At 45.9% G+C, this 22077-nt stretch overlaps 1 protein-coding gene across 2 annotated transcripts in view; it reads right to left on the reverse strand.

The window, feature by feature from the left end:
- Positions 1–7441: 7441 nt before the first annotated feature.
- UQCC1 (ubiquinol-cytochrome c reductase complex assembly factor 1) overlaps positions 7442–22077 on the reverse strand; it is an 89025-nt gene continuing 74389 nt past the window's right edge. The window contains exons 8-10 of one of the 2 annotated variants that reach the window (XM_014850754.3): positions 17966–18043; positions 11658–11771; positions 7442–8719 (exon numbers count right to left, since the gene is read on the reverse strand). In XM_014850754.3, the coding sequence (XP_014706240.1) occupies positions 8585–8719; positions 11658–11771; positions 17966–18043 (327 nt within the window). In that variant the 3' untranslated portion in view covers positions 7442–8584. The remainder of the gene's footprint in view (positions 8720–11657; positions 11772–17965; positions 18044–22077) is intronic. The other variant, XM_044748029.2, reaches the window with a different exon arrangement.

Genomic DNA, 22077 nt, shown 5'->3' on the forward strand with positions numbered 1-22077 from the left:
CATATACCTACGCATAACCGTATCTGTGCATGTATGCACTTGTACGTACTATTTGTGATGTTTGCGTGCCTGCTTGGCTGTTTTTAAGTATCTAGCCATGCATCAGTGTATATTTACCTATGTGCACACCTGTGCATATGTGCTCACATGTGCATGTCTGGGAGCAGACCTACTTGTGTGTATGAGTGTCTGGGTGGTGGAGGTGGTCTTTGATCCTAACTCTGGACTGTGGTACTGGGTGCATGTACAAGGGAGCTCAACTGAGGGGCAGGGATGGGGAGACTGAGTTTAAGGGAAATGGGCTCTCAGGGATCCCTGACATCCTGATGACAAAAGCGTATAAATCAAATCAAATCTCCCATAGCTGCAGGACTGGCTGACCCTCTGGGCTGAGTGCGTAAAAGGCAATGGGAGGGTAGGCAGGGAGATCTTGGCCTTGGGGCTGGGCCTAGGGGTGGGGTCCCAGGGTGATGGGAGCCATACAGACAAGTAAGCCCAAACCCTGGCTACAGTGTTGAGCACAGGCCCCTTAATAACTGTTATTAGGAGAAAGAAAAATATTTTCCTGTCCAGGAGGTGTGTCAGGCGCCTGCCTGGCATCATTCTGCCATCCTGGGGGCCATTTAGCCTTGTCTGTTGTCTCTAAAAGCCAAGTGGCGCCTGGGCAGGTGACTGTCGTGTGGGGGTGGTGGGAGCAGAGACTGGGCTGCAGCCTGTTCAGCTGCAGGCTGCTCTGATGCCAACACTGCTACACAACTTTAGTGTGGCATCGCTGGGTCAGGGGAGACAAGGTTCCTGGGGAGGACCAGCCAAGACAAATAGGGGAGCCCAGAATGTGCCCAAATCCCTTGAATCAAGGCAAAGAGACTTAAAAGCTAGAGATTCGGGGACAAGTAGTAAGGATTCCCAGAGGTTGGCTTGAGTAGGGTATTAAAGGATGAAAAAGATTTCAAGATGTGCAGAATGGCAAGCAGGGCATTCCAGGCTGGAGGACTAGAGGGTTAAGAGCATGCCTATTGAAGAAAGGAGGGGATGCTAGTGCAGGGAAAAGTCTGCCAGAAAGGCCACCTGGAGCCACATTCTGAAGAGGACCTTGCTAAGATGCTGGCTCTCATCGTAAAGATGACTGCACAGAGGTTTGCAAGATTCCTAGAGTGATATTTTAGGATAAGTTTGGAAGTAGTCCCCCAGGGAAAGAGTGGTCCAAAGCACAAAACTCCCAGAAACAACCCAGATGGACGTGGTTCACTGTCCCTGAGCATCACACAGGCCTTCAGGAGGTCACACTGGCTCTGGCACTTAATGCGCAAGTTAAACAATCACAACAAGTCACAGTGGCTTGATTTGTAAAATGGGACCAACATTACCCCCTTCATCAAGTTGTTCTGAGGAATAAATGGGCTACTCTACATAAAGTGCCTGACTGAGAGGAGTAGTAGCTCATTAAATGCTGAATTCCAGAGCTTTTCCAGCTGTGAAAGGGCAGGGGCTCAGTGAAGGCCTGAAGACAAATGAAGCAGTGACCAAAGGAGCTCCTCCTGGTCAGTCTCTGGACCCTTCTAGACCAAAGGCTGGCCCTGAAGGTGAAAATGGTCCCTGGGCCACATCTGTGGAGTATGGCTCTGAGATTTGGCCTCTTATTCCAGCTCACAGGAGGCAAGGTCCTCTCTCCACTCTGCATACACAGATGGGCATTCCGGCAAGCGGAACCACAAGTCATGAGAATTTTGGCATTCTATTTCAGAAAGGGTCTGAGACACTGTGATAATGGGGGGGGTCTCACCTTTTCTGCCACATCCTTCCTTCCACCCCCTCTATCCAGCCATCCACCTCATCCCATTCAATGGTGGGGGACTTGTCCCCACTCCTCATGTTTCTTAAAGAGAGGTAATTCCCACTCCATCTTCCAGGAGCGGGAGGGGACGTGTGAGAGAACCACTCCCTCTTCTGCCTCCTCACTTGCTCCTTCCTCTCTAGGGGAGAAGGAATGGCTTGTCTGATTGGTGGCTTAGGAAGAAGTTGGGCTCAAATAATCCTGGATTTTTCTTTTTTTTCATTCTGCTGTAGGCAAAAGGTAGCATATTTTCCATTGATCTACATGGTAAACTTCCAAAGGAGATTCTGCCCCTGCACAGGGAGAGGTCTGCCCTTTCGAGGGTAAGGGGGGCATGTTTAGTTTGGGGAGGATATTAGCAAGGCCATTTGGCCAGAGCAAAAGCTACCTTCTCCAATCAGCTTTGTCAGAAATACTGGTAAAGGGGCCAGCCCGGTGGCCGAGTGGTTAAGTTCACAAACACTGCTGGGCGTGGACATGGCACCGCTCATCAGGCCCTGGTGAGGCGGCATCCCACATGCCACAACAAAAAGGACCCACAACTAAAATATACAACTATGACTGGGGGGATTTAGGGAGAAAAAGCAGAAAAAAAAAAAGATTGGCAACAGTTGTTAACTCAGGTTCCAATCTTTAAAAAAAAAGAAAGACTGGTAAAGCCACCATTTTGATGTCCATCTGTTTGTCTCTTGTATCTTCTCAATTTATTCTGAACTTGGGAGGGGAAGAGATATTACCTATTAACCTCTTAAGCCCCCAACATTATTGATCCAGCCACCTCTCCCTCCCCATCCCATCCCATCCCATCCCCTCTCCGTCCATCCAATCCATTCAAACATGTATTTAATGCCTTCTTTAGGCCAGCACTGTAGTCCCAAGGATGAGTAAGACTTGGTCTCTGCCTTGGAGGAACTCACAGTTTAGTGGGGAAATTAAGCTGAGGTATAAACCAGTGTTGGGGTTTAGAGCTCATGACCCATTCTGGAACCTTAGAGGAACCATGCCCCGACCCCACACCCTTACCCCCCAACTAGGAAACAGCCCTGTGGCAGGCTCTTTGCCAGATGGTAATTGGGAGGTGAAGGAGCTGTTTCTGGCCGTAGGGAGAGAGAAAAAAAGGGAAGGAGCAAGCCAACAAAGGCCTGCGGGTTCTGGTTCCCAATATGAAACCTTACATGAGCTTCTCAGGGCCTCAGCCTCCCATCTGTAAAGTGAGACAGCTGGGCTGGAGGTCTCCAAGTCCCTTGTAGTGGTCACGTTGCATCCTGTCACTTTTTGGCATTACAGGTCAGTGATTAAACACTGTTTCCCTGGAAATTCTCCAGTTGGGATCTCCAGGACCCTTTCTCCCCTCAATTGAGGGGAGGAGGATCCTTGACTTGGTGAGGGTCTGGTCCTAGGCTCACCAGCATGGCTCAAGGGAAATCCCCTGGAAGCCACAAAAAACTTGTGATGAGTAGTTATTACTGGGGCAAGGGTGAGTGAGCAGAGGATCGCCACCAGAGGCCTGGGGTCTGGCCTACCCCTCCCTAAGGCCAAACTCAGTGGAGAGGGTGGGCAAGCCATGGTGGGAAGCAGTGGGGAGAAGGCTAGAAGTGGGCAGAAGCAGGCAACAAGTATAGGACTGCTCCTAAGGGAAGAGTTCAACCACTTTGGGACTGTCACATTCTCTGCCCACAAACCTGCTGGCTCCTGTTCTTCCCACTTCACTCCAATGGCTGATAAGCTCCAGATTCCCTGGGCATCAAGATCAGCATGAGCTCTCCCTTTCCTCTCAGCCCTCACCTCAACCTCAATCTGAGACCTGTCCTCCAATCTCTGGTCTCAGAAAAGGATTCCTTCCTCCCCTCCAAAGCCTAGCCCTTGTTCTCAAGACCAGGCTTCCACTTCCAAAGGGATCTAATAATAACAATTCCCAACATTTATGGGAAGTTTCCTACTCCACTAAGTGCTTTACATTTAATCAGACTCCTCCCCAACCTCCGAGCACATCTTCGGCTTTCTTCTGTGCTGAAGATGCCTTAGTTTTTAACCTGGTCTCCTAACTCCTGTCCAATTTTTCTCCATTCCTTCTCAGCCAGGCACCTCCCAAGATACCACAGCTGCTGCTATACCTTGCATTCTTAACCCTTTGCAATCTGTATTCTCTCAAAAATCTTGTTCCTGGACTAGTCTAAAGCCCTTAAGCCTCACTACCTTACTCCCTGGCCTCTACTCTCTGCAGCATGCAACATTAAGAGCTGCCCCCTTCTGGAAGCTCTCTCCTCTTCCCTGGCTTCTACTCCCTATAGCGGTTCCTGCTCTCCCTACCTCTTGCTGTGAATGCTTTCCCCCAAGCCCACCCCAGTCCCTGGTCTATGTTCTACAACTCACCTCAGGGAGCTTGTCCAGTTTCATGATTTCAAGTGGCCCTTCTATACCCAAGACAAGACCAAAGTCCTCAGCCCCTCAGTCCTAATCATCCCCTGAGGTCCAGTCCTGCCCTATACCCTTGCCCTCCCTGGGGATCTCTACCATCTAAAGTCTCCCACCAGACTAGCTACCCATACAGACACAACCAATGTGTACCAAAAGCAATGGAGTAGGGCTCAGAAGACATGAGACTGTTCAGCTTTGCTTAGAGGGTCACCTTGCAACAGCAGGTGGTTTCTTCTCAATGGACCTGTTTCTCTGTTGCATGATGGGGCAATAATCCCTGCTCTATCTCATAGGATAATGTAATTAGCACTTAAAAACAACAACAACACAATACAAAGAGGATTCTTCTTTTCAAGTTTCCCTCTTCTGCCAGACATCACCATCTCCCAGTTCCCAGGAGAGCTCTGGACTTCTCCCTTTCTTCAGGCTCCATGTACAGTGAGGCAAGTCCTGTTGATTTTTTTCTCTGAAATGTCTCTGGGGTTTGAACTTCCCCTTGAATTCCTACAATAACCCCCTAAACCCTCAAGCCTAGATGGCTAGAATCCCTTCCTGAGCCAATCCACCCTGTGCACGGCTGTGCATCTTCACTCCATCAGGTCACAGTCCTTACCAAGAATGCAAGTGGCTCCCTGTTGCCTGTCAGATGCAGCATTACCCAGGCTACTGCCATCCATGGTCCCCCTTGGCTCTGTGCAACCTTTTCTTCCCTTAGCAATCAACTCAGCTGGTCCACTTGAGTCTGAAAAGCTTCCTGTTCTGTGCCTTGCCCTGGCAGCCCCTCGCTTCCTGTTTTTCTTTACACCAACCTAAACTGTGCCCATCCTTTATGTCCCAACTCCCTTCAAGGCTTTTCTGATTTCTAACCCTTTGTTCTGATTTTTCCTGTTTGTATGTGTATGTACTCACACAAGCCCATGTGGCTTTAGGTTTCCTTTTACTTTTTAATTGTAGCACAACTGACCCTTTCCCACCTAACACTCCTTTTCTAGAACTAAAAGCAGTGAACCAGGGAACTTCAGTTTCCCTCAGCTATAACATAAGCTTAATAACACTTGCCTCACAGAATTGTCACTGAAGATTAAATGAGATAAGTGAAAATACCAGTGTCTGGCACAGAACAGAAATGCAAAAAATATTGGCTGAATTGTGGCCTGGGCTTTAGTCTCAGCCTGATGTAAGAAATAGCAATTATTTATTATTTTTAAATTTTTAGGTGAAACAAATCTTACGGGTACTGTTTACTACATTGTTCAGTGTTTCTCATTAAAAATAACCCCATAATACATTCTTCTCTGAAGAGTAAGGAAAACATTTGTTTCTCCTAATGAATAAGTCTACTTCCTTTTCCGTGCCAATGGGAAGGAAACTACCTAACCTTTTGGTTTCTGCCTTTGGCTGCCAGGAAGCTCCGAGGGACGTTTTATACTGTTGCAGATTCCCTCGCTGGCCTGCGGGAGGCAGTGTGGGATGGGGGAGAACAAGCGCCCGGGGAGCGAAGATGTGGCTGAGGCACTCTTGGCCTCTTCTTACCCTGGAAAACTCTCCAGGCCTCTCTGAGTCCCCTCACCTGTGTAAAGGGGATAATAAGAAGGATGAGGATAATACTTATTTTACAGGACTGCTGTGAGAGAATGCACCTAAAATACTTTATAAATGACCCAAAAAGTCACATGAAAGTTGGTTATTAGCAGCCTAGGTTTTCTAACATGATTATTTTCCCTCTCTTCCCTCCCAATAGTTACAACTTATCTTTTAAACGTTGTTTTAATCATTTTGCAGTTTTATTGTAACTGTGTCTCTTAATTTGCCGCGATCTCTTCTGGAAGTATACCAAGTACAGATAAATGACAAAATTATCCCTAGAGAGCAGTCTCCCTGAGGGCAAGAAACCACATCCTTCCTTTGTTTTGTATAACAACAATTTACAATACAAAAGCATTCAGCCATAGAAAGCACATTTGGCTTTCATTCCTAAGGAAGGCCAAAGGAGGTACTTCATACTGAATTGTTAAAATAAGCTGAACTGTAGGCAAAGCTGAGAGACAGGTCCAGACAGGGACTTTTTTGTTGGGCTTGTAGTGATAGTGATTGATGACTTAGTCATTCATTCCTTCTTTCATTTATCAAAGCTTACACTGATGCCTACCATGAGCCAGGGATTCTGCTGGGCAGTGGAAAAACAAAGGTGACGACCCAAACACAGTGCCCACTCTGAAGGAGCTCCCAGTGCAGGATGGAGGTAGGGATGTAAAACAGTTTCACAGAGGATACCACCTAGGGCGGAAGTATTTGAGGACACACAGGATTTCTTTAGTCAGAAGAAGAATGGAGAGGATAATAGGTAGAGGAAACACACAGGGTAGTCTCTTCAGGTAACCCCAGTGGTTCAGTTTGCTCAGAGAAGAAATGGGTTAGAGACTCACAGAAACACGCAGGAGTCAAATTAAGAGAGCCTTGCAGCCTCTGAGAAGCCTGGATTTGATCTAGAAGGGAAGGGGGGTTGGGCAGTGAAAGACACAGACGGCCAGGAAGTGAGGGCTTTGGGACATCACAGACATGATACATCCGATTTGGCTTTTTGAAACGTGGCTCCGTATTCTAAGTTTCAGTGTTTTACAATTACTCATCTCATGGAGACAGGACTTGGCTCTGCAGGAAGAGACTATCTGCTGCTGGAGATGTTCATATAGGGCCTGTATGCACATAGGCCAACCGGAATGTTGAGAAACGGAGTCAAGTTCTGGACCAGGGCTGGACTAAATGACCTTTAAAGTTCCTTCCAAATCTTGAGACTTCATGATTCTAAAGCAAGCCCAGTAGCTGAACTGGTGCTGTGGGCTGGGATCTGTGGCTGGGGAGCTGCCCTGGGCAGCAAATGGGTTAAGGCTCAAATAACTTTTATATATGAATTAATGTGTAGAGTTGGGAGCCAAAATCTGTTCCATTAATTTTTCCATCCATTCCAGGGGCAGTTAGGTACACACAGTAAAGTTTATTTTGGTGCATGGTATACTTCACTCCATTAAAAATAAATTAATCAGCAAATTCCTCCCTGGCTCAGCTCTGGTTTATGTAAATAGTGCCCAGCTGTAATGAGTTACAAGGTGTTATTATCTCACACACACAGAGGAGGCTTCACTCTAGAGCTCCGCTCGCAACAAAAGCATCTTAAGTAAACTCAGAGAAGGCGGTTTGATTTGTAATGTTTTCACAGAAGTGGGCTATACCTCACCCATATAGAGTTTCTTTATATGACTCATTTTATAGCAAGTTAAATGAAGGAAGTTTGATGGGGGGAGGGAGGGGCATTTTGGTTCCCCACCTCCTTTCTCCAATTTAAAAGAAAATTCCCCAAGCGATGACCCATACTCATAGAGAGGAAGAGACTGGTCCTCAAGTGCTCAGACCAAGGTGGCTCTGCAGCACATGCTCCAGAAGTTGGGAAGGGGACAGAAAGCTGGGCATGGGACTGGGTCCTGGGATGGTACAACTAAACCAGGAAGAATGTTCTCTTCTTCTGCCCAGTATCTCATATAAGGAGGAGCCAAGAGAGGAAAAAGGGCATATTCCTCACTTGGTTCAATACGGGGTGACAAAGGGACCTTTGTTCTTGAGACCTCTTTCCAAATGACATCAGGAGCCTCCCGGGCCCCAGACGACAGAGCCTAGCAGGCTGTGTCTGTGTCAGATCAGTGACATGTCCATGAATTGGAGGCAAAAGCAGCAGTAGCGACCCTCCTGACACCCTCCTGCCCCCCCATCACTAGCTGAGCCAAGCGGTGCTCCTCAGCTTATGGCATCCACTACCTAAGTTTCTAAAAGACCCTGGAATAAAGAAGAGCCATGGCAGAGATAAACCCTCTGTTTCTTTTAATGGCCAACTCAAGCCCACAGCTCAGAGCCAGAGGACAGAGCATGGTTACTCATCTTGCTGGGGTCAGCAGCATTACTCCTAGGCCACAGTGGACCCTTGGTGGGGGTGCCCCTTTCTAACCTATTCCCATCCTTTCTGCGGCCTTTGGGAAAAGCTGTCAATCACATGGTTGATGGAGGGGACTTGGGGAATGGGTGCTGGGGAGCTCTTTCTCAGGGCTTCTCTTGAGGGAGAGGACACCCTATAAGAGTCAAGGGTTTTCCCAGCATTGTACCCCACCAGATCAAACTCCTGGGTACTAAGAGGAAAATCAACACAAATGGGGCCATATATTTGACAGATGCTGTTCAAAGGTCAGTTCAGGCCACTTTCTGCACAGTCCTGGGCCAAACAGGCACCTCTCTCCTGGCAGTTCCTCAAGTCCAGATGAGCAGCTGTTTGGAGGGACCAGCCCATCAAAGACCTTCGTCATTATAAATTGGGGCATGGGGCTTCAGGATGCTCTGAGGATTCTTCTCCACTAGAGGGCGCCAGCTCACCTCCCCTGTCAGAAGCAGATCCTCACCATTCATGGAGTCCAGGTACTGCATCTGCAAGACAGAGCAGGGAACAGAGGAAAGGGACAAGGGCAGGACTGACGTGAGATGGCATAAGGAACCAGCGTCCCAAAGGAGAGGAACGGGAGGGGGCAAGGAGGACTTCTGACCATCCCAGCTCCCAGGCCAAGGGGGTCTCTGATCTCTCAGATTATTTCATTTAAGAAGGTTCAGAGAAACAAATCACTGGGAAAGCTCATTGGGAAGGCTTTAGGGAATTCCCCATCACACCTCTGAACGGACAGACACATAAGCCCTGACTTTCTGGACTGAAAGAACTTGCTAAGGAGGATGTAGAAGGGGTAAGGAAACATGTCCTTGAAGTGTGTGTCTGCACGCACACGGACCTGTTTATCTATTCAGGATAGCAGTGTTACCCAAGGTGAACCAATTCCCTTCTCTGAGATTTAAGTTCCCTTGTCTGACAGAGAGGACAGTAACCTGTACTCCACAGGACTCATGAAAAGATTAAATGATATATGCACACTGCTAGTCATTGAACTTTTTTTTTTTTAATATGTATGCCTCTACTGTCCTTTAGTGAGCCCTGACCCCACAGTTAGTGGGCCCCAGCTTCACCACTCTAGGATGGCTGGGGCAGTTTATGCCCTTGAACAGCGCTATGAAGAGGGTACACCTGTGACAGAAAACAAGCAGCTGCAGGGGAGGTGTGGTCGAGCAATTCTGCAAGAGGCAGGTGAGCTAATGAATGGCTGAGTCTCAGGAGGTAAAGATGGTCTCTGGGAGGATTCCCCAGGCTGCTGCTAGTAAGGAGAGCAACAGAATGAGAAATGCTTTCAAGTGGACAGGCAAAATATAGGGTGAGAGCTGGATCAGAGCAGGAATCAGCATTGGATTCAGAAAGATGAGGCTCTATTTTGGAGTGAGAAGGCATTTGGGGGGAAAAGAAGGGGGCAGGAGTCCAGAGCCCTCATCTTAGGCCTTGGATTGTCTCCCTCTTTCAAGAATTCCTTCCCTCCTGTTTGTTCATCTTCAGGCTGCTGACCCTCAAACTCAATCCTAGTCCTAGTCTCTCACATATACCTCAGGTCTAGATTTCCACATGTCCTGCTATCTTCCAGTGCAAGATCAACCAATATCTTCCCTAAAATCCACCCCTCTTTCCAACTACTCCATTTCTGTCCCTAATGCCATCACTTTGCCCATCTCTTGAGTTGAAAATCACAAAATAACCTCTGACTGGGTCTTGGGCCACCTACCACCCCAATTAGTATCATGGCACAGGACTAGAGTCCGCTCAAGGCCCAGCTTCCTGGTCTTCCCTGGTCTACCCCCTTAGATTTAGTCTCTCCTTTCTTTGACTTTCCACAGCACTTTGTTCCTACCTCTATTATATCACAAACTGACTTCTTCCAGGGTTAGCCTTGTATCTGGCTGGTTTCCTCGCCAAACCATAAGCTGACTTTTTGGGGGCAGGACTGGGTCTTATTAATCTCTGCTTTCTCCACAGAGTACCTGACACAGTAGGTGTTCAAAAGGTTTGCTGACTGAACTGGGTCCCCATAAAGCTCCCTGCTTCCTTAAGAGCCCCGTCACTGTTTTCCTATTGCCTGCCTCTCACTGGGGCCATACGAGACTTCTTATAGGGGCACTAGGGTGGCTGGCCCCTTCCTTTAGGGCCCCCAGAGCCCCTGGCACAACCCCACCATGGCAGATGGAAAAGTTAAGCTGGTCTCTCAGAAAACATAGCATTTGCTTTGCCAATTGCTACTCCTGTCTGAGGGCGAGTCCAGTCAACAGTGTGAGTCTCAGAATTCTCTGTGGGTGGAGCCCTCTGGCCACAGTGCCTTCTCCCTGGCTCTAGCAGATTTGAAGAACGGTCAAACAGAAATCCTGGCTTCTGGGGTTCTCTACCCACTGGGTCTGAAGAGCCTCAGTATGTGGCTTTTACATACTGGGCCAGCTCTGGGCCCTGGGTCCTGTTGGCCCTATCTTCTCCTCAAGAGTTGGGGCTTGGCCTTCCCTCTCCTAGCTTTTGGAGGCTCGAAGGCCATGGACACAGGTGAATAAAAGAATAACTGTGGGGTGAGGCCCCTTCGGCTCCAGGGTCCAGGCCCATGAAGCAAAGGTGTGACTCATGGGACAGCCTGAGCTGATGAGTTGTCTGGAGCAGCTGAGGCTTCTAGTGGCTACATGAATCACCCAGCTTGGGGTTCTAGGCCAGCTGTGCAGGCTGACTCATTGTGAGACCCTGGAAAAGCCTCTATGTTCTTCTTCCCTGCCATTCAACTCACTCATCTATAAAGTATGAGTTTCCCATCAATACAAGATTGGTGGGCAGAGAGATCAAGGAGTGAATTCTCCATGGGCTCAAGGAAAACTATGTAGCTAAGCAGTCTTCACTCTGGAGCTTTCTCCTAGAAGCTTTGGTATCAAAGCCCTGAGGAGCCAGAGGGTAAGGAACAAACCAGGGGGACCCTGTTTGACTGTGGATAGCACTCAGCAGGAAGAGGCTTGAGAGATGTCTGGAATGCTGCCTGGAGCCAAGTCCTGATAGAAATCAGGATGAGGAAACATGAATCCTGGGGCTCAAAGCGGGTACAGAAGGGGGGTTGCAGTGGGTAGCTGCACTGTTCCCCATGCCCATGTCTTACAGGATTGTGTGTGCCCTGGATCTAGCACAAATCAAATGTGTAGTGAATAAATGACTAGAAGTTTTTGAGAGCAGGAGACTACTCGTGCCTTTGCTTGTTCTTCCATTCCTATTCTCCAACCCCTGGCCAAGCTCATGGCTGGATACATAGAAGATGCCCTTCACTGGTGCCTGGTGTGACATGATTGGGTCAGAATTCCCTCAGACTGGCTTCTGGGAACTCAGCCTCTCATGATCCTGTGAAAGTCCAGCACCCACAGACCTCAGGAAGGACCTGCTTTCCATTAGACTCCGGAGAGGAGGGGAAGGGCTGCTCACCTGTTTCCTCACATACTCCACCAACAATTCAAGGTGTCGAGGGTCTTCACATTTCTGGTTGAAGAAGGTTCTCCAGAGGGCAGCAGCCAGCCCATGATCATCTGAAAGGAGCCCCTGGAACAGAAAGTATAACAATTGGTCTTCCAGAGAGTATCTCAGAGCCATGATACAAAAGCTGAGGATATCATGAACATGCTAGCAACCACAGAATCAGCTCAGAAGGACCTTACAGATACTATGAGAGAGAAATGGGGCAGCCATACAGTAGAGCTGGAAGGGGTAATCAGAAAACATCTAGCCCAAGCCCTTCATTTTATATAGAAGGATACGGGACTCAGAAAAGTCAACTGACTGGCTAAGGTTAATGCAGAGATGGAGCTCAGGTCTGGTTGAACCTCCCACACCACCACTCCCTGTACTCTACTGCAGTGCACCCAGCCCAGGCAATGCTTAAGAGGCTTAAGAAGAGAAACAGTAGCAGCAGTGGTTCCACTGCTGTCCATAAAGAATGAGCTTGGAGTATGGTAAGTGTATACTTTTTCCCAGGAATAGAGGTGGGAGTGAACTGCACCGCTCTGCTAGTCAAGAGTACACATATGCAGGGCAGCTGGCTCTTTGGGGAAGGGAGCTGGGCACCTTGACCTCACTGTCACCCAACTCTGGGCTAGCTCTGGATGGCCCAGCCTCTCCTTTAGTAGAGGAACAGGCTGTTCGGCAGGATTGCCATGGGCCACAGGGAATGCTGAGAGTCTGTGTGTATGTGTGTGTATGTGTCTAACACTGTCTCTCCTGGCACACAGGAGAGCTCTACTGGAAAGGCCAAACATCACAGACGCTAATCAGCACTTAGGCCACGAACTAGGGCCATTTTCTAACTTAGACCTCTAAGGGATGGAGGGAGGAGGGTCTTGTTTCCTGGGGCAAGGGTGACTGAAGGCAAAGGCCCTGAGAAGTTGTTCTGTCCAGGTACCAAGGTGCCAAGGTAATGTGCTGACTAGGAGTCAGAAGGTCAGATCAAGTCCTAGCTCTGCCACTGTCAAGCTCTGTGATGGTGGGCAATTCACTAAACCTGAGTCTCAACCTTCTCACCTATTAAATAGAGATGAAAATACCTGCCCTTCTCATAGCATCCTTGAATTAAAAGCAAGGTAACGTAAAGGTGTTTTGTTAAGTTTAATATGTCAGATACAAAGATTAGGAGCTTGCTTTGGCAGGCAGCCATGAATATAGTTGAAACAACAGTGGGACCTGGGGATCAGACCACCTGAGTTCAAATGGTAGCTCTGTCACTTGATGGCTATGTAGCCTTTGGAAAGCCATTAGACCTCCTGAGCCTCAGTTTCTTATGAGCTACACAAGCATAATACCTATCCCTGAGAGTTGTTGTGACAATTAAGAGATAATGGCCATAAAAGAGTCTGTAAGTGGTGAATCATTACACAAAGACCCAGGATCATTTATTCGACATTATGTTGTGGGCTGGGGTATCATGGTACATGAGGTCTGGCTTCGGGTCTGCTGCCAGGAAGGGCCATGTCCAGTATGGGGTGTTGACAGTTTGGTGGAAATACAGTCCACCTGTTCCAAATGCCCCTGCTAAATACCCCCCTAATTCTACAGCTTAAGTGACTGTCCTGGCACAATGGCTGAGTCAGGAAAACCAGCTTCTTCTGGCAGATGGGGACAGGAGCCAAGGACAAGCTCAGGCACATCACCATTCTTCAAGCTATTTGCTAACACAACAGCCTGCCTGTGTCTGAAGTGCCCCAGGAGCATGCCAGGGTGCTGCTGGCAGCGACTCACATGTGCTATAAGAGAGGGGAGAGGAGTGCGAGTGGGCGTTATGAGGACTTGGAGAATGAGCACAGAGCACAGGACAGCAAAAGTCTGGGAGCCATGGCCTGCTGCAAATAGGCAGCCTTGGCGGTGGGTAAGATAGGGCTGAGAAGGGGCAAATCCTATAAACAGGAGTTCCTCAGCAGCTGGGGAAAAAAAGGATGATTCAAGACTCAGATTAACGGTGATAATAACCTGGCTGTTCCAGACTGTCAGAGTACCTTCATATACCTGGTTCCTAATGACTATGTATGTCAAGAAGAACAGATATTATTATCCCCATTTGAAAGATAAGTACACTGAGGCTTAGAGGTTATCTAGCTAACTGGTGGTAGAACCAGGACCAGAATGTACTGGTGAGGTCAAGGGATGGTGCCTGACTAGCTCTAGTTAGGATGCAGTACCTGGCATAGACTGAGAGTGCAATAAAAATGTTCAAATAAATCAACGAACCCAGCTTTAGCCTTCTTTCCACCATACTGCTAGTAAGTCAGTGAAAAAAAATGGGAGACTGGTCTGAGAGAGTGTAAATTTCAAACTAAGGAAGCAGGAAAAGAGGTGCCTGGAAGCCAAACATTAGGTTGCATAGCAATCTGCCCACAATCTACTAGGGTGCCTACTTGCAATCCTTCACGATACAAAAAAAGCATCCTTCAGGAAATTAAGACACTTAGGTCTAGAGTAACTGAGAGGAAGCCAAAGGGACTGTCCTGACCCTAGAGGGCTCTGGTCGGGATTTAGGGTGGCAGTTTGTCTCAGTGAAAACTGATTTGACACCACTATGTGCTTAGCATGATGTTGAGAAGATAGAATCACAGCAATATGGTCTCAGCTCACAGGCAGCTTGCAATCTGGTTGAAGGGACAAAGCTAGTGCACATCAAACAGCAGCACAGAATTGAATCCCGGAGAATGAACAAATGCTAATCTGCCCAGGGAGACTCTGAGGCATACTCTGTACATAGCTGGCTCCTCATTCTTCAGTCTTAGCTTCTATGACAACCCCTCAGAGACATTCCCAGTCCACACTAAGTATATTCACCCTGTTATTCTCTATCACTGCACTCTATTTCTAATTACTTATTTATTTACTTGTTTACTGCCTATCTCCCAATTAGAAGGTAAGCTCCCGTGGGAAAGGACCAGACCATGTTTGTTTTATTCCCCAATATATTCCAAGTGCATCGCACATGGCAGGCCCTTAATAAACACCTTTTAAATGGATGGGTGAATGGATGGATGTTGACATTCAGAGTAAAAAAACGCAGATCCAGAGGTCAAGGAAAGCTCTGAGAAGGGGACCTTAAAGAATGGAGAATATTTGGAAAGCTATAGGACATTCTAAGCAAAAGAGAATATTATTATTTCACTAAACACTTAGAAAAAAAGGAGCTACAATGTGCCAGGCCATTAACCAGGCCCTCAGGTCCAAAGCTGACAGATTCAGCTACTGCCCCCTACACCTAGTGTCCAGGAAAGCCTCAATCAGGCACAGCATGTCTGTCTGGCAGTGAAGCAAATGGCTTCACTCAAAGAGAAGGCTACACATTGGAGGGCAATGGGAGATAAGGGTGATAGGACATGTCACAATGGGGACAGTTCACAAAAGGCCTGAAGTTCCATGGAGGACTTTCGACCTAATATAGTAGAAAACAGGATGGTTCCAAAACTGTTCAGGGCGGGGACACAGTCTAAGCAAGATTCTAGGAAAGGGGTGCTGAAGAACAGCACTGTCCAATGAACTTTCTGTGACGATGATGTTTTACAGGTGCACTGTCCAAAACAGCAGCTACTAGCCACATATGGTTAATGAGAACCTGAAACGCAACTAGCCCAACTGAGGAACTGAATTTTCAATTTTATTTAATAAATTTAAACCAAAATAGCCATGTGGCTAGTATCAGACAGCACAGCTCTCGAACCTTGTGACTCCCAGTGTGGACTGCAGAACTGCTATACCCACATCACCTACAACTTGTTAGCAATATGGAATCTCAGGCCTCACCCCAGACTTGCTGAGTCAGAATTCAGATTTTACCTAGGTCTCTAGGTGATTTACATACACAATAAAATTTAAGAAAAACTGCTCTAGAATTACACATTAAAATTACCTGGAGAACTTTTACCACTACAGATGCTCACTTATACCAGTTAAATCAGAACTTTTGGGGGGATATGGCCCAAGCACTGGTATTTCTAAAAATTTTCCTAGGTAATTAGTATATTTCCCAAACTTTCTCATTCTTAGAGTCACCTGGGTTGCGTGTTGAACTACCAGGCCCCACTCCTATTGAACTGGAATCTTCAGAGAGGTGCTCAGGAATCAGATTTAAAAAGCACCCCAGGTGATCTTGTGATTGGGCATGTTTAAGATGGCTCTGCCACGATGGAATGGGATGGGAGACAGAGAAGAGACACAATTCAGAACATCTTTATTAACAGTGGTAAGAGGGATCAACTGAGCCACCTGTAATAAAGACCTCAAACAAATGCTAATAAAGGAGAATTATATTTCTTCAATTCTAAGCCTCATTCTTTTACACACTGTAAGGTTTCTGAAATCAGAATGTATCTAATTTAATAATTGATGTGTAGATTTAAGCAGATTTCTCAAATCCCATCCACTCTCACAAAGCTCATGCTAAATTAATGATGTACGGGGTATGCAATCTAAATTGCTTTCTTACAACAGATTGTCTGGTGGACTGGGAATCAGGAAACCTCAATTTTAACTAGTCCTAGGACCCTAAGCAAGTCATTTAACTTAATTTTTTGTAAGCTTATCTCCTGGCTTTAATTACTATCTTCAGGCTGAGAACATTTCCGCCAACCTAAACTCTAGTTTCTTACTTTCATCCTTTTATGCATTTCTTCCCTTCCTCACTCTTCACCTGCCATGTGCCAACCACCATGCTAGGCAATAGAAATACAAACACAGCAGACACTGCCATTACCTGGAAGAAAATCCCCACCCAGCCAGGGTGACAGTTCACACTAATGCAGCAAGTGCTGTGGAGTTCAGGGAGGGAGTAATGAGCTGAGCCTGGGAAAGTTCTGGGACTGCTTCCCAGAAAGGGTGATGCTTGCATTAAATCACAAAATGAGCATAAAAGCACAAGATTTGTTTAAAAGATGAGGTGTGATGAATCCTGGTGGTGTGCATAGATGTTCATTACACCATTCTTTTAACTTTTCTATGTGTTTGAAATTTCCATAACATCTGGGGGTGAAAAAGATGAGACAGATACTACAACATGGATGAACCTTGAAGATAGCATGGTAAGTGAAATAAGCCTGTCACAAAAGGACAAAAACTGTATGATTCCACTTATATGAAGTACTTAGAGTAGTTAAAATCATAGAGACAGAAAGCAGAATAGTGGTTACCAGGGGCTAGGGGGAGGGGAGAATAGTATTTAATAGGTACAGAGTTTCAGTTTGGGAAGATGGAAAAAGTTCTGGAGATAGATGGTGGTGATTGTTGCCCAACAATGTGAATGTACTTAATGCCACTAAAATGTACACTTAAAAATGGTTAAATTGGTTAAGTGGTTAAAATGTTATGTGTATTTTACAATAAAAAAATGAGATAGATCTAAATGTTCTGATGTGGAAGGATGCCCAAGATACCTTGTTCACTTAAAAAAGCAAGTTGCAAAATAGTATGTATAGTGTAACTCCTATTTGCATAAAGAAAATAAATACATAGGTGCTCGTGTTATGCATAGATAACATCTGGAAGGACACTCAATAGACTATTAACAAAATTTTCTTCTGGGGCAGAGAATTGGGCAGGAAAGGAAAGGGGCCTTCTCTTTTCTACTTCAACAGTTTTATGAATTTTTAAAATAATAATAATAAAATATGTATGTATTAGGGCTGGCCCAGTGGTGCAGCGGTTAAGTTCATGCGCTCTGCTTCAGTGGCCCAGGGTTCGCCAGTTTGGATCCCAGGCACGGACCTAGGTACTTGTTATCAAGCCATGCTGTGGCAGGAGTCCCACATATAAAATAGAGGAAGATGGGCAAAGATGTTAGCTCAGGGCTAATCCTCCTCAATAAATAAATAAATAAATAAATAAAAGTAAGTATGTATTGCTTTTATAATTAAAGTCAAAAAAGTGTGCGATTTGTCTGGCAGATGGTGCTAATGGTGTGTTATGCCTTCCTCTCTCTGGAGGCACCTGGGGCTGAGACAGTGACTGATTTGCCTTTGTCCCTCCATCCAGCACCCCACAGGACTCAATAAATGCTGACAAGTTGAATGACTTGCCCATATTGCACAGCACTCTCCTAAGCACAGGCAAACTGGGGCGCATTCATTCTAGTTACTGAGTCAATGAAGATGAGGAAATAAATACTAAGCCATAATGGCACGCAGTGACGGCCCCTGAAGCTTTCCTCAGAGACTCTCATCAAAACCCTTTGTTATGGAAGGCCACTGTTTGCCCTAAGGCTTAGCAAATGATCTTACCTCATCATATCCCAAGATTGCTGCATAGAAATTATTTGTCATAAGGATCATGTTCTTCTTCAGGATATAGGAATTAACCTACAGAAACAAAATGGCAAAAACAAAAATATGAAAGAGAGGAAGAAACTAAAATGTATCTTTGGCTTTTAGCTCTTAGCAGAACAGAATCTTAGTAGAAAATTCTTAGTAGAATAAAGACAGAGGGTCCCTACCAGGTCAACTGCCAGTCCATCCCCATTTCCCTGATCTGTCAGTATTCTCCCAGTTTGACCAGCTTCTTTTAGGTTCTGATGCCAAATTACACAAAGCAGTAACTCACTTTAATAAACTGAGCCCCAACTATGTGTCAGGCTTTGTGCTAGATCCCATGAACACCAAGTGTAAGAAACGATTTCCTGACTGGAGGAGTACACAGTCTAGTATGAGAAAACAGACAGGTAAAAAGTAATTACACTGCAACGTGTTGCCTCAAATTCTACTCCAAAAGTGGTGAGCCATAAATGAATTTTAGTACAAATGATCTCTGCTTGCAGGGGGAGGAAAAGAGTTCTTTAGTTAAGTGGAACTTGGAGGAGGAGGAGTCTGACACGAGAGATGAGAAGGAGGAGAGAGGACATTCTAGACAGAGGGAAAAGGTGTGCAAAGGTAGAGAGGCAGGGAAAGAATGTTTGGGGAGTGCCAGGGAGGGTGAATACATTGACAAGGTATGTTGCGACCAGGTTAGGAAATGTCTTAAGGGCCACAAAGAGGAGCTGCTTGTGGTAAAAGGACAAAAGAACGAAGTTGTCAAAGGTGGGAAGAGGGAGAGAGGCAGGACTGTGAGTGAGATGCTGAGGAGAAAGGAGGGCCTCTGAGGCTGTGGACAGGAGGGGAGAATAAGATGGGCTCAAGGAGTAAGACTGTTAATTTTAAGAGACAGTTTTAGAAATGCAATTCCAGTGAGACTTTGAGACCCTGGTAGAATTCCTCTCAGAGAATCGCCAGGAGGGCCTTCACAGCCTAGAGTGCAGTTCACCGAATGTCATGAACAGGATAAAAGCTTTGACCTCCAGGAATATGCTTGAGCGCAGGGACCATGTTTCATTCCTCTCTGGGATGCCAGCAGAAAGCCTGGTGTAACGTGTAATACGTAGTAAGGACTCACTGAATATTTAAACTGACAGGTTTTAGAAATAACCAAAAGTCACTTGGAACTTTATATGGAAAATGAGATTTGTGCTTAACAACCCTGACCATGAACACGCCCACCGTCATCTCCTCCATTTACTGAGCACTTGTTATGGGCCAGGTGCTTTATGGACATAATCTCCTCTTATTGTCACCAGAACTCAGAGAGGTAGACATGCTATAGTCACTTTATAGACACAGAAAATTGAGACTCAAGACAGGTAAAGTGACTTGCCCTAGGTCCCACAGCAAATTAGTGATAAAGCTGAGATTAGCATCCAGGTCAGTCTGAATCTAAAGTCCATGAGCCTTATGTTCCATCAGGTTCCTGCCTCCAGGAGGATAATTTTACTTTGGCTCATGAATCAAAGACTGAGTGATTTAATCCTGTGGTTTATAATTGGTCTCTGAAGAAGGGCAGAAAGGAGTAGTGAAAGGATCTGGATTTACTCAGAAAAACTGGGTTCAAGTCATAATTCTGCTATATAATAGGATGTGATCTTGGGCAAGTCAAGTAACCTCTCTAAGTCTATTTACTTGTCTTTTAAATGTCCTACACACAGGGCTAGTTTGAAAAGCAAATGAATTAGCATGTATTCATTCATTAATTCAACAATGCATGCTGAAAGCCTTGGTAAGCTGCAAAGTGCTCTGCAAATGCAAGGAATTATGAGTAATACCTTCTGGTTTGTTTATGTAAAACTAAAACCAGTTCCAATACTTTATAGTCATGGATAATTTTCAAAAAGGAAGAGAACTGTGAAGCTCAAGACTGGAAAATGTGAGATTGGATGCAGCTGGTAGTGCAATCCGTGACCTTTCCCATCCCACCTTCAACCCAGGCCAAACTAGCCATCCATCCTTTGTTTTCCCAGAGCTCTCTGACCACACTTCTCCCCCTAGGTGCACAACATGATTTAGAGTTGCTTATGTACCTGTCTCTCCCACTAGTCTGTGAGCTACTCAAAGGTCTTAAGGAACCCTGTGTGACTAATCTCAGCACCTCCAACACCTGGTCCAAACCCTGGCCCAGAGCAGGGTTTAATCCTGGCATGCTGATAATGACTGAATCCTTAAAAGGATCTAAGTGCTACACATAGTGTGTTCTATCCAATGACACTCATTTGTTTGTTTCCTTTTTTTGTTGCTGAGTACTTTTCATGTTTCTGAAATTTCAGAAACATAGATTGCCAAACTTCTACTGCACCATCTTCCAGAATGGGCTAAGGTGTAAAGAAGAGTGAAGAAACAAGCCAGAGCTTGAATTAATTCCTTCTGTAATGTGAGGTTGGGACTACAACCTAGACCTCTTGATACCTGTTAAGGGGCTCTCCCCACTCCCATACTAGCTTTTCTCCTAATTGTGCAAGAAGAACCACAGCCATAAATGGACAACATCAGTGATGTCAAACACAAAGGCAGGAGCATCTCTCAGAGGTAAACATTCACCGAACTTACTCAGCAGAGCTAGTTTATGTGTTGCATCAAACCAGTAAGCTTTAGAGCTGGAAGGGCACCTAGCCCAATCCCTCTGAGGAAATGGTGAACCAAAACCCAAAAAGGAGAAGGGACTTCTCCAAGGTCACACATCAAGTTAGTGTCAGAGCCAGGATTAGAACCTGATTTCTGGATGAGTGCTTATTCTACTTTACCATCTGGAGGACGTTTCCAGATATCACCAACACATTAATCTGAAAACCTCAGTTCTTGCTTTCCAGCAAGGTCCATTTACATACAAACACACTTTCTCCTCCTGGGATGCACCTGCATTCTGGCTGGCTACTGCCCAGGAATAATGGAGAGCAGGAGTGGAATTCCTTATTAGCAAGGCGCCTCTACCTCTTGGTCCTATATTCTAACTCCAGTGACCTATAAGCTGCCTCTCCCCCTTAACTCTAGCTAAGAAATGGTAGGCTGCCACAGCTAGGAATGGTTTTTAGATATCATCACCAAGGCTAGATTAGATCATGAAAAGGGCCCTTCCTGGAAGAGGGTGGAAGCTCGATCAGTGCAGACACATGATCTGCAGGCAACAGGTGAGAGTGGCTTCCTGAACTACTGGACTCACCCGGCTGGGCCCTTCTAGCCAGCCCAGCAGCCAATATTCCTCTTGTGTTCCCCCTGGTGAGCCCCTGCTGGGATTTTATTCCCTCATCTAAGCTTTTGTTTGCTGGTGCCCTGCCAATGGATACACAAATGGACAAACCAATGAGAAACTCTTCCCAGATAGTGTTGGGCATTCTCTTATTAAACTCTTATCCTTTCCATAATGCTTTGCTTTTTATAAAAACCCATACATACAGCACCGCCACAAGGAAAAGGTTCCTTTTATATCATTTACTCATATTTTCCCATTTATTTAAGCTATTAAAATTCATGCAGATATTTTATAAGCCATCAGGATTTGGTGACTGGTATTACTGAATGTTTAATAATAAACTAAACAGAAGAAATCAGAGGGTTAAATGATGACTGCAATTCCTGTAATGACTTAATTAAATTTTTATTGAGTACATAAACTATGATGTCATTTCTAGCCAACCATGGGTCTGCTTTCTCAGCATGTCACAAGGTGGGAGCACTCAATAGGAGACTAGGCTAAATGAGCAGCAAGTCTCAGCTGAAATGGGGAGGGGAGCAAGGCTCATGTAACACACTCAATAAATTATCTGTTCATTTTTAAACAAAGTCCATGAGTTATAATATATTTGCCATGCACTTTTTATGACATAATAAAAATGTTACCTTAAGGATTACTTAACACATACTACAAATGTTATAGCAGAGGCAGGCACAAGGGGCAAAGAAAACAAACATGAGCAAGCCAGGGACGGGTCCTGGAGTTTACATCCCAGGGGGAACAGCATAGTATATTAAAAAGGGAATGCAAAAAAAGGGGAGGGGCAAGAGTTCAGGGTTACTAATCAGCAGATTAATGAATGAGA

The sequence above is a fragment of the Equus asinus genome, chromosome 15 (assembly GCF_041296235.1).
Source record: "Equus asinus isolate D_3611 breed Donkey chromosome 15, EquAss-T2T_v2, whole genome shotgun sequence".
NCBI classification, from domain to species: domain Eukaryota; kingdom Metazoa; phylum Chordata; class Mammalia; order Perissodactyla; family Equidae; genus Equus; species Equus asinus.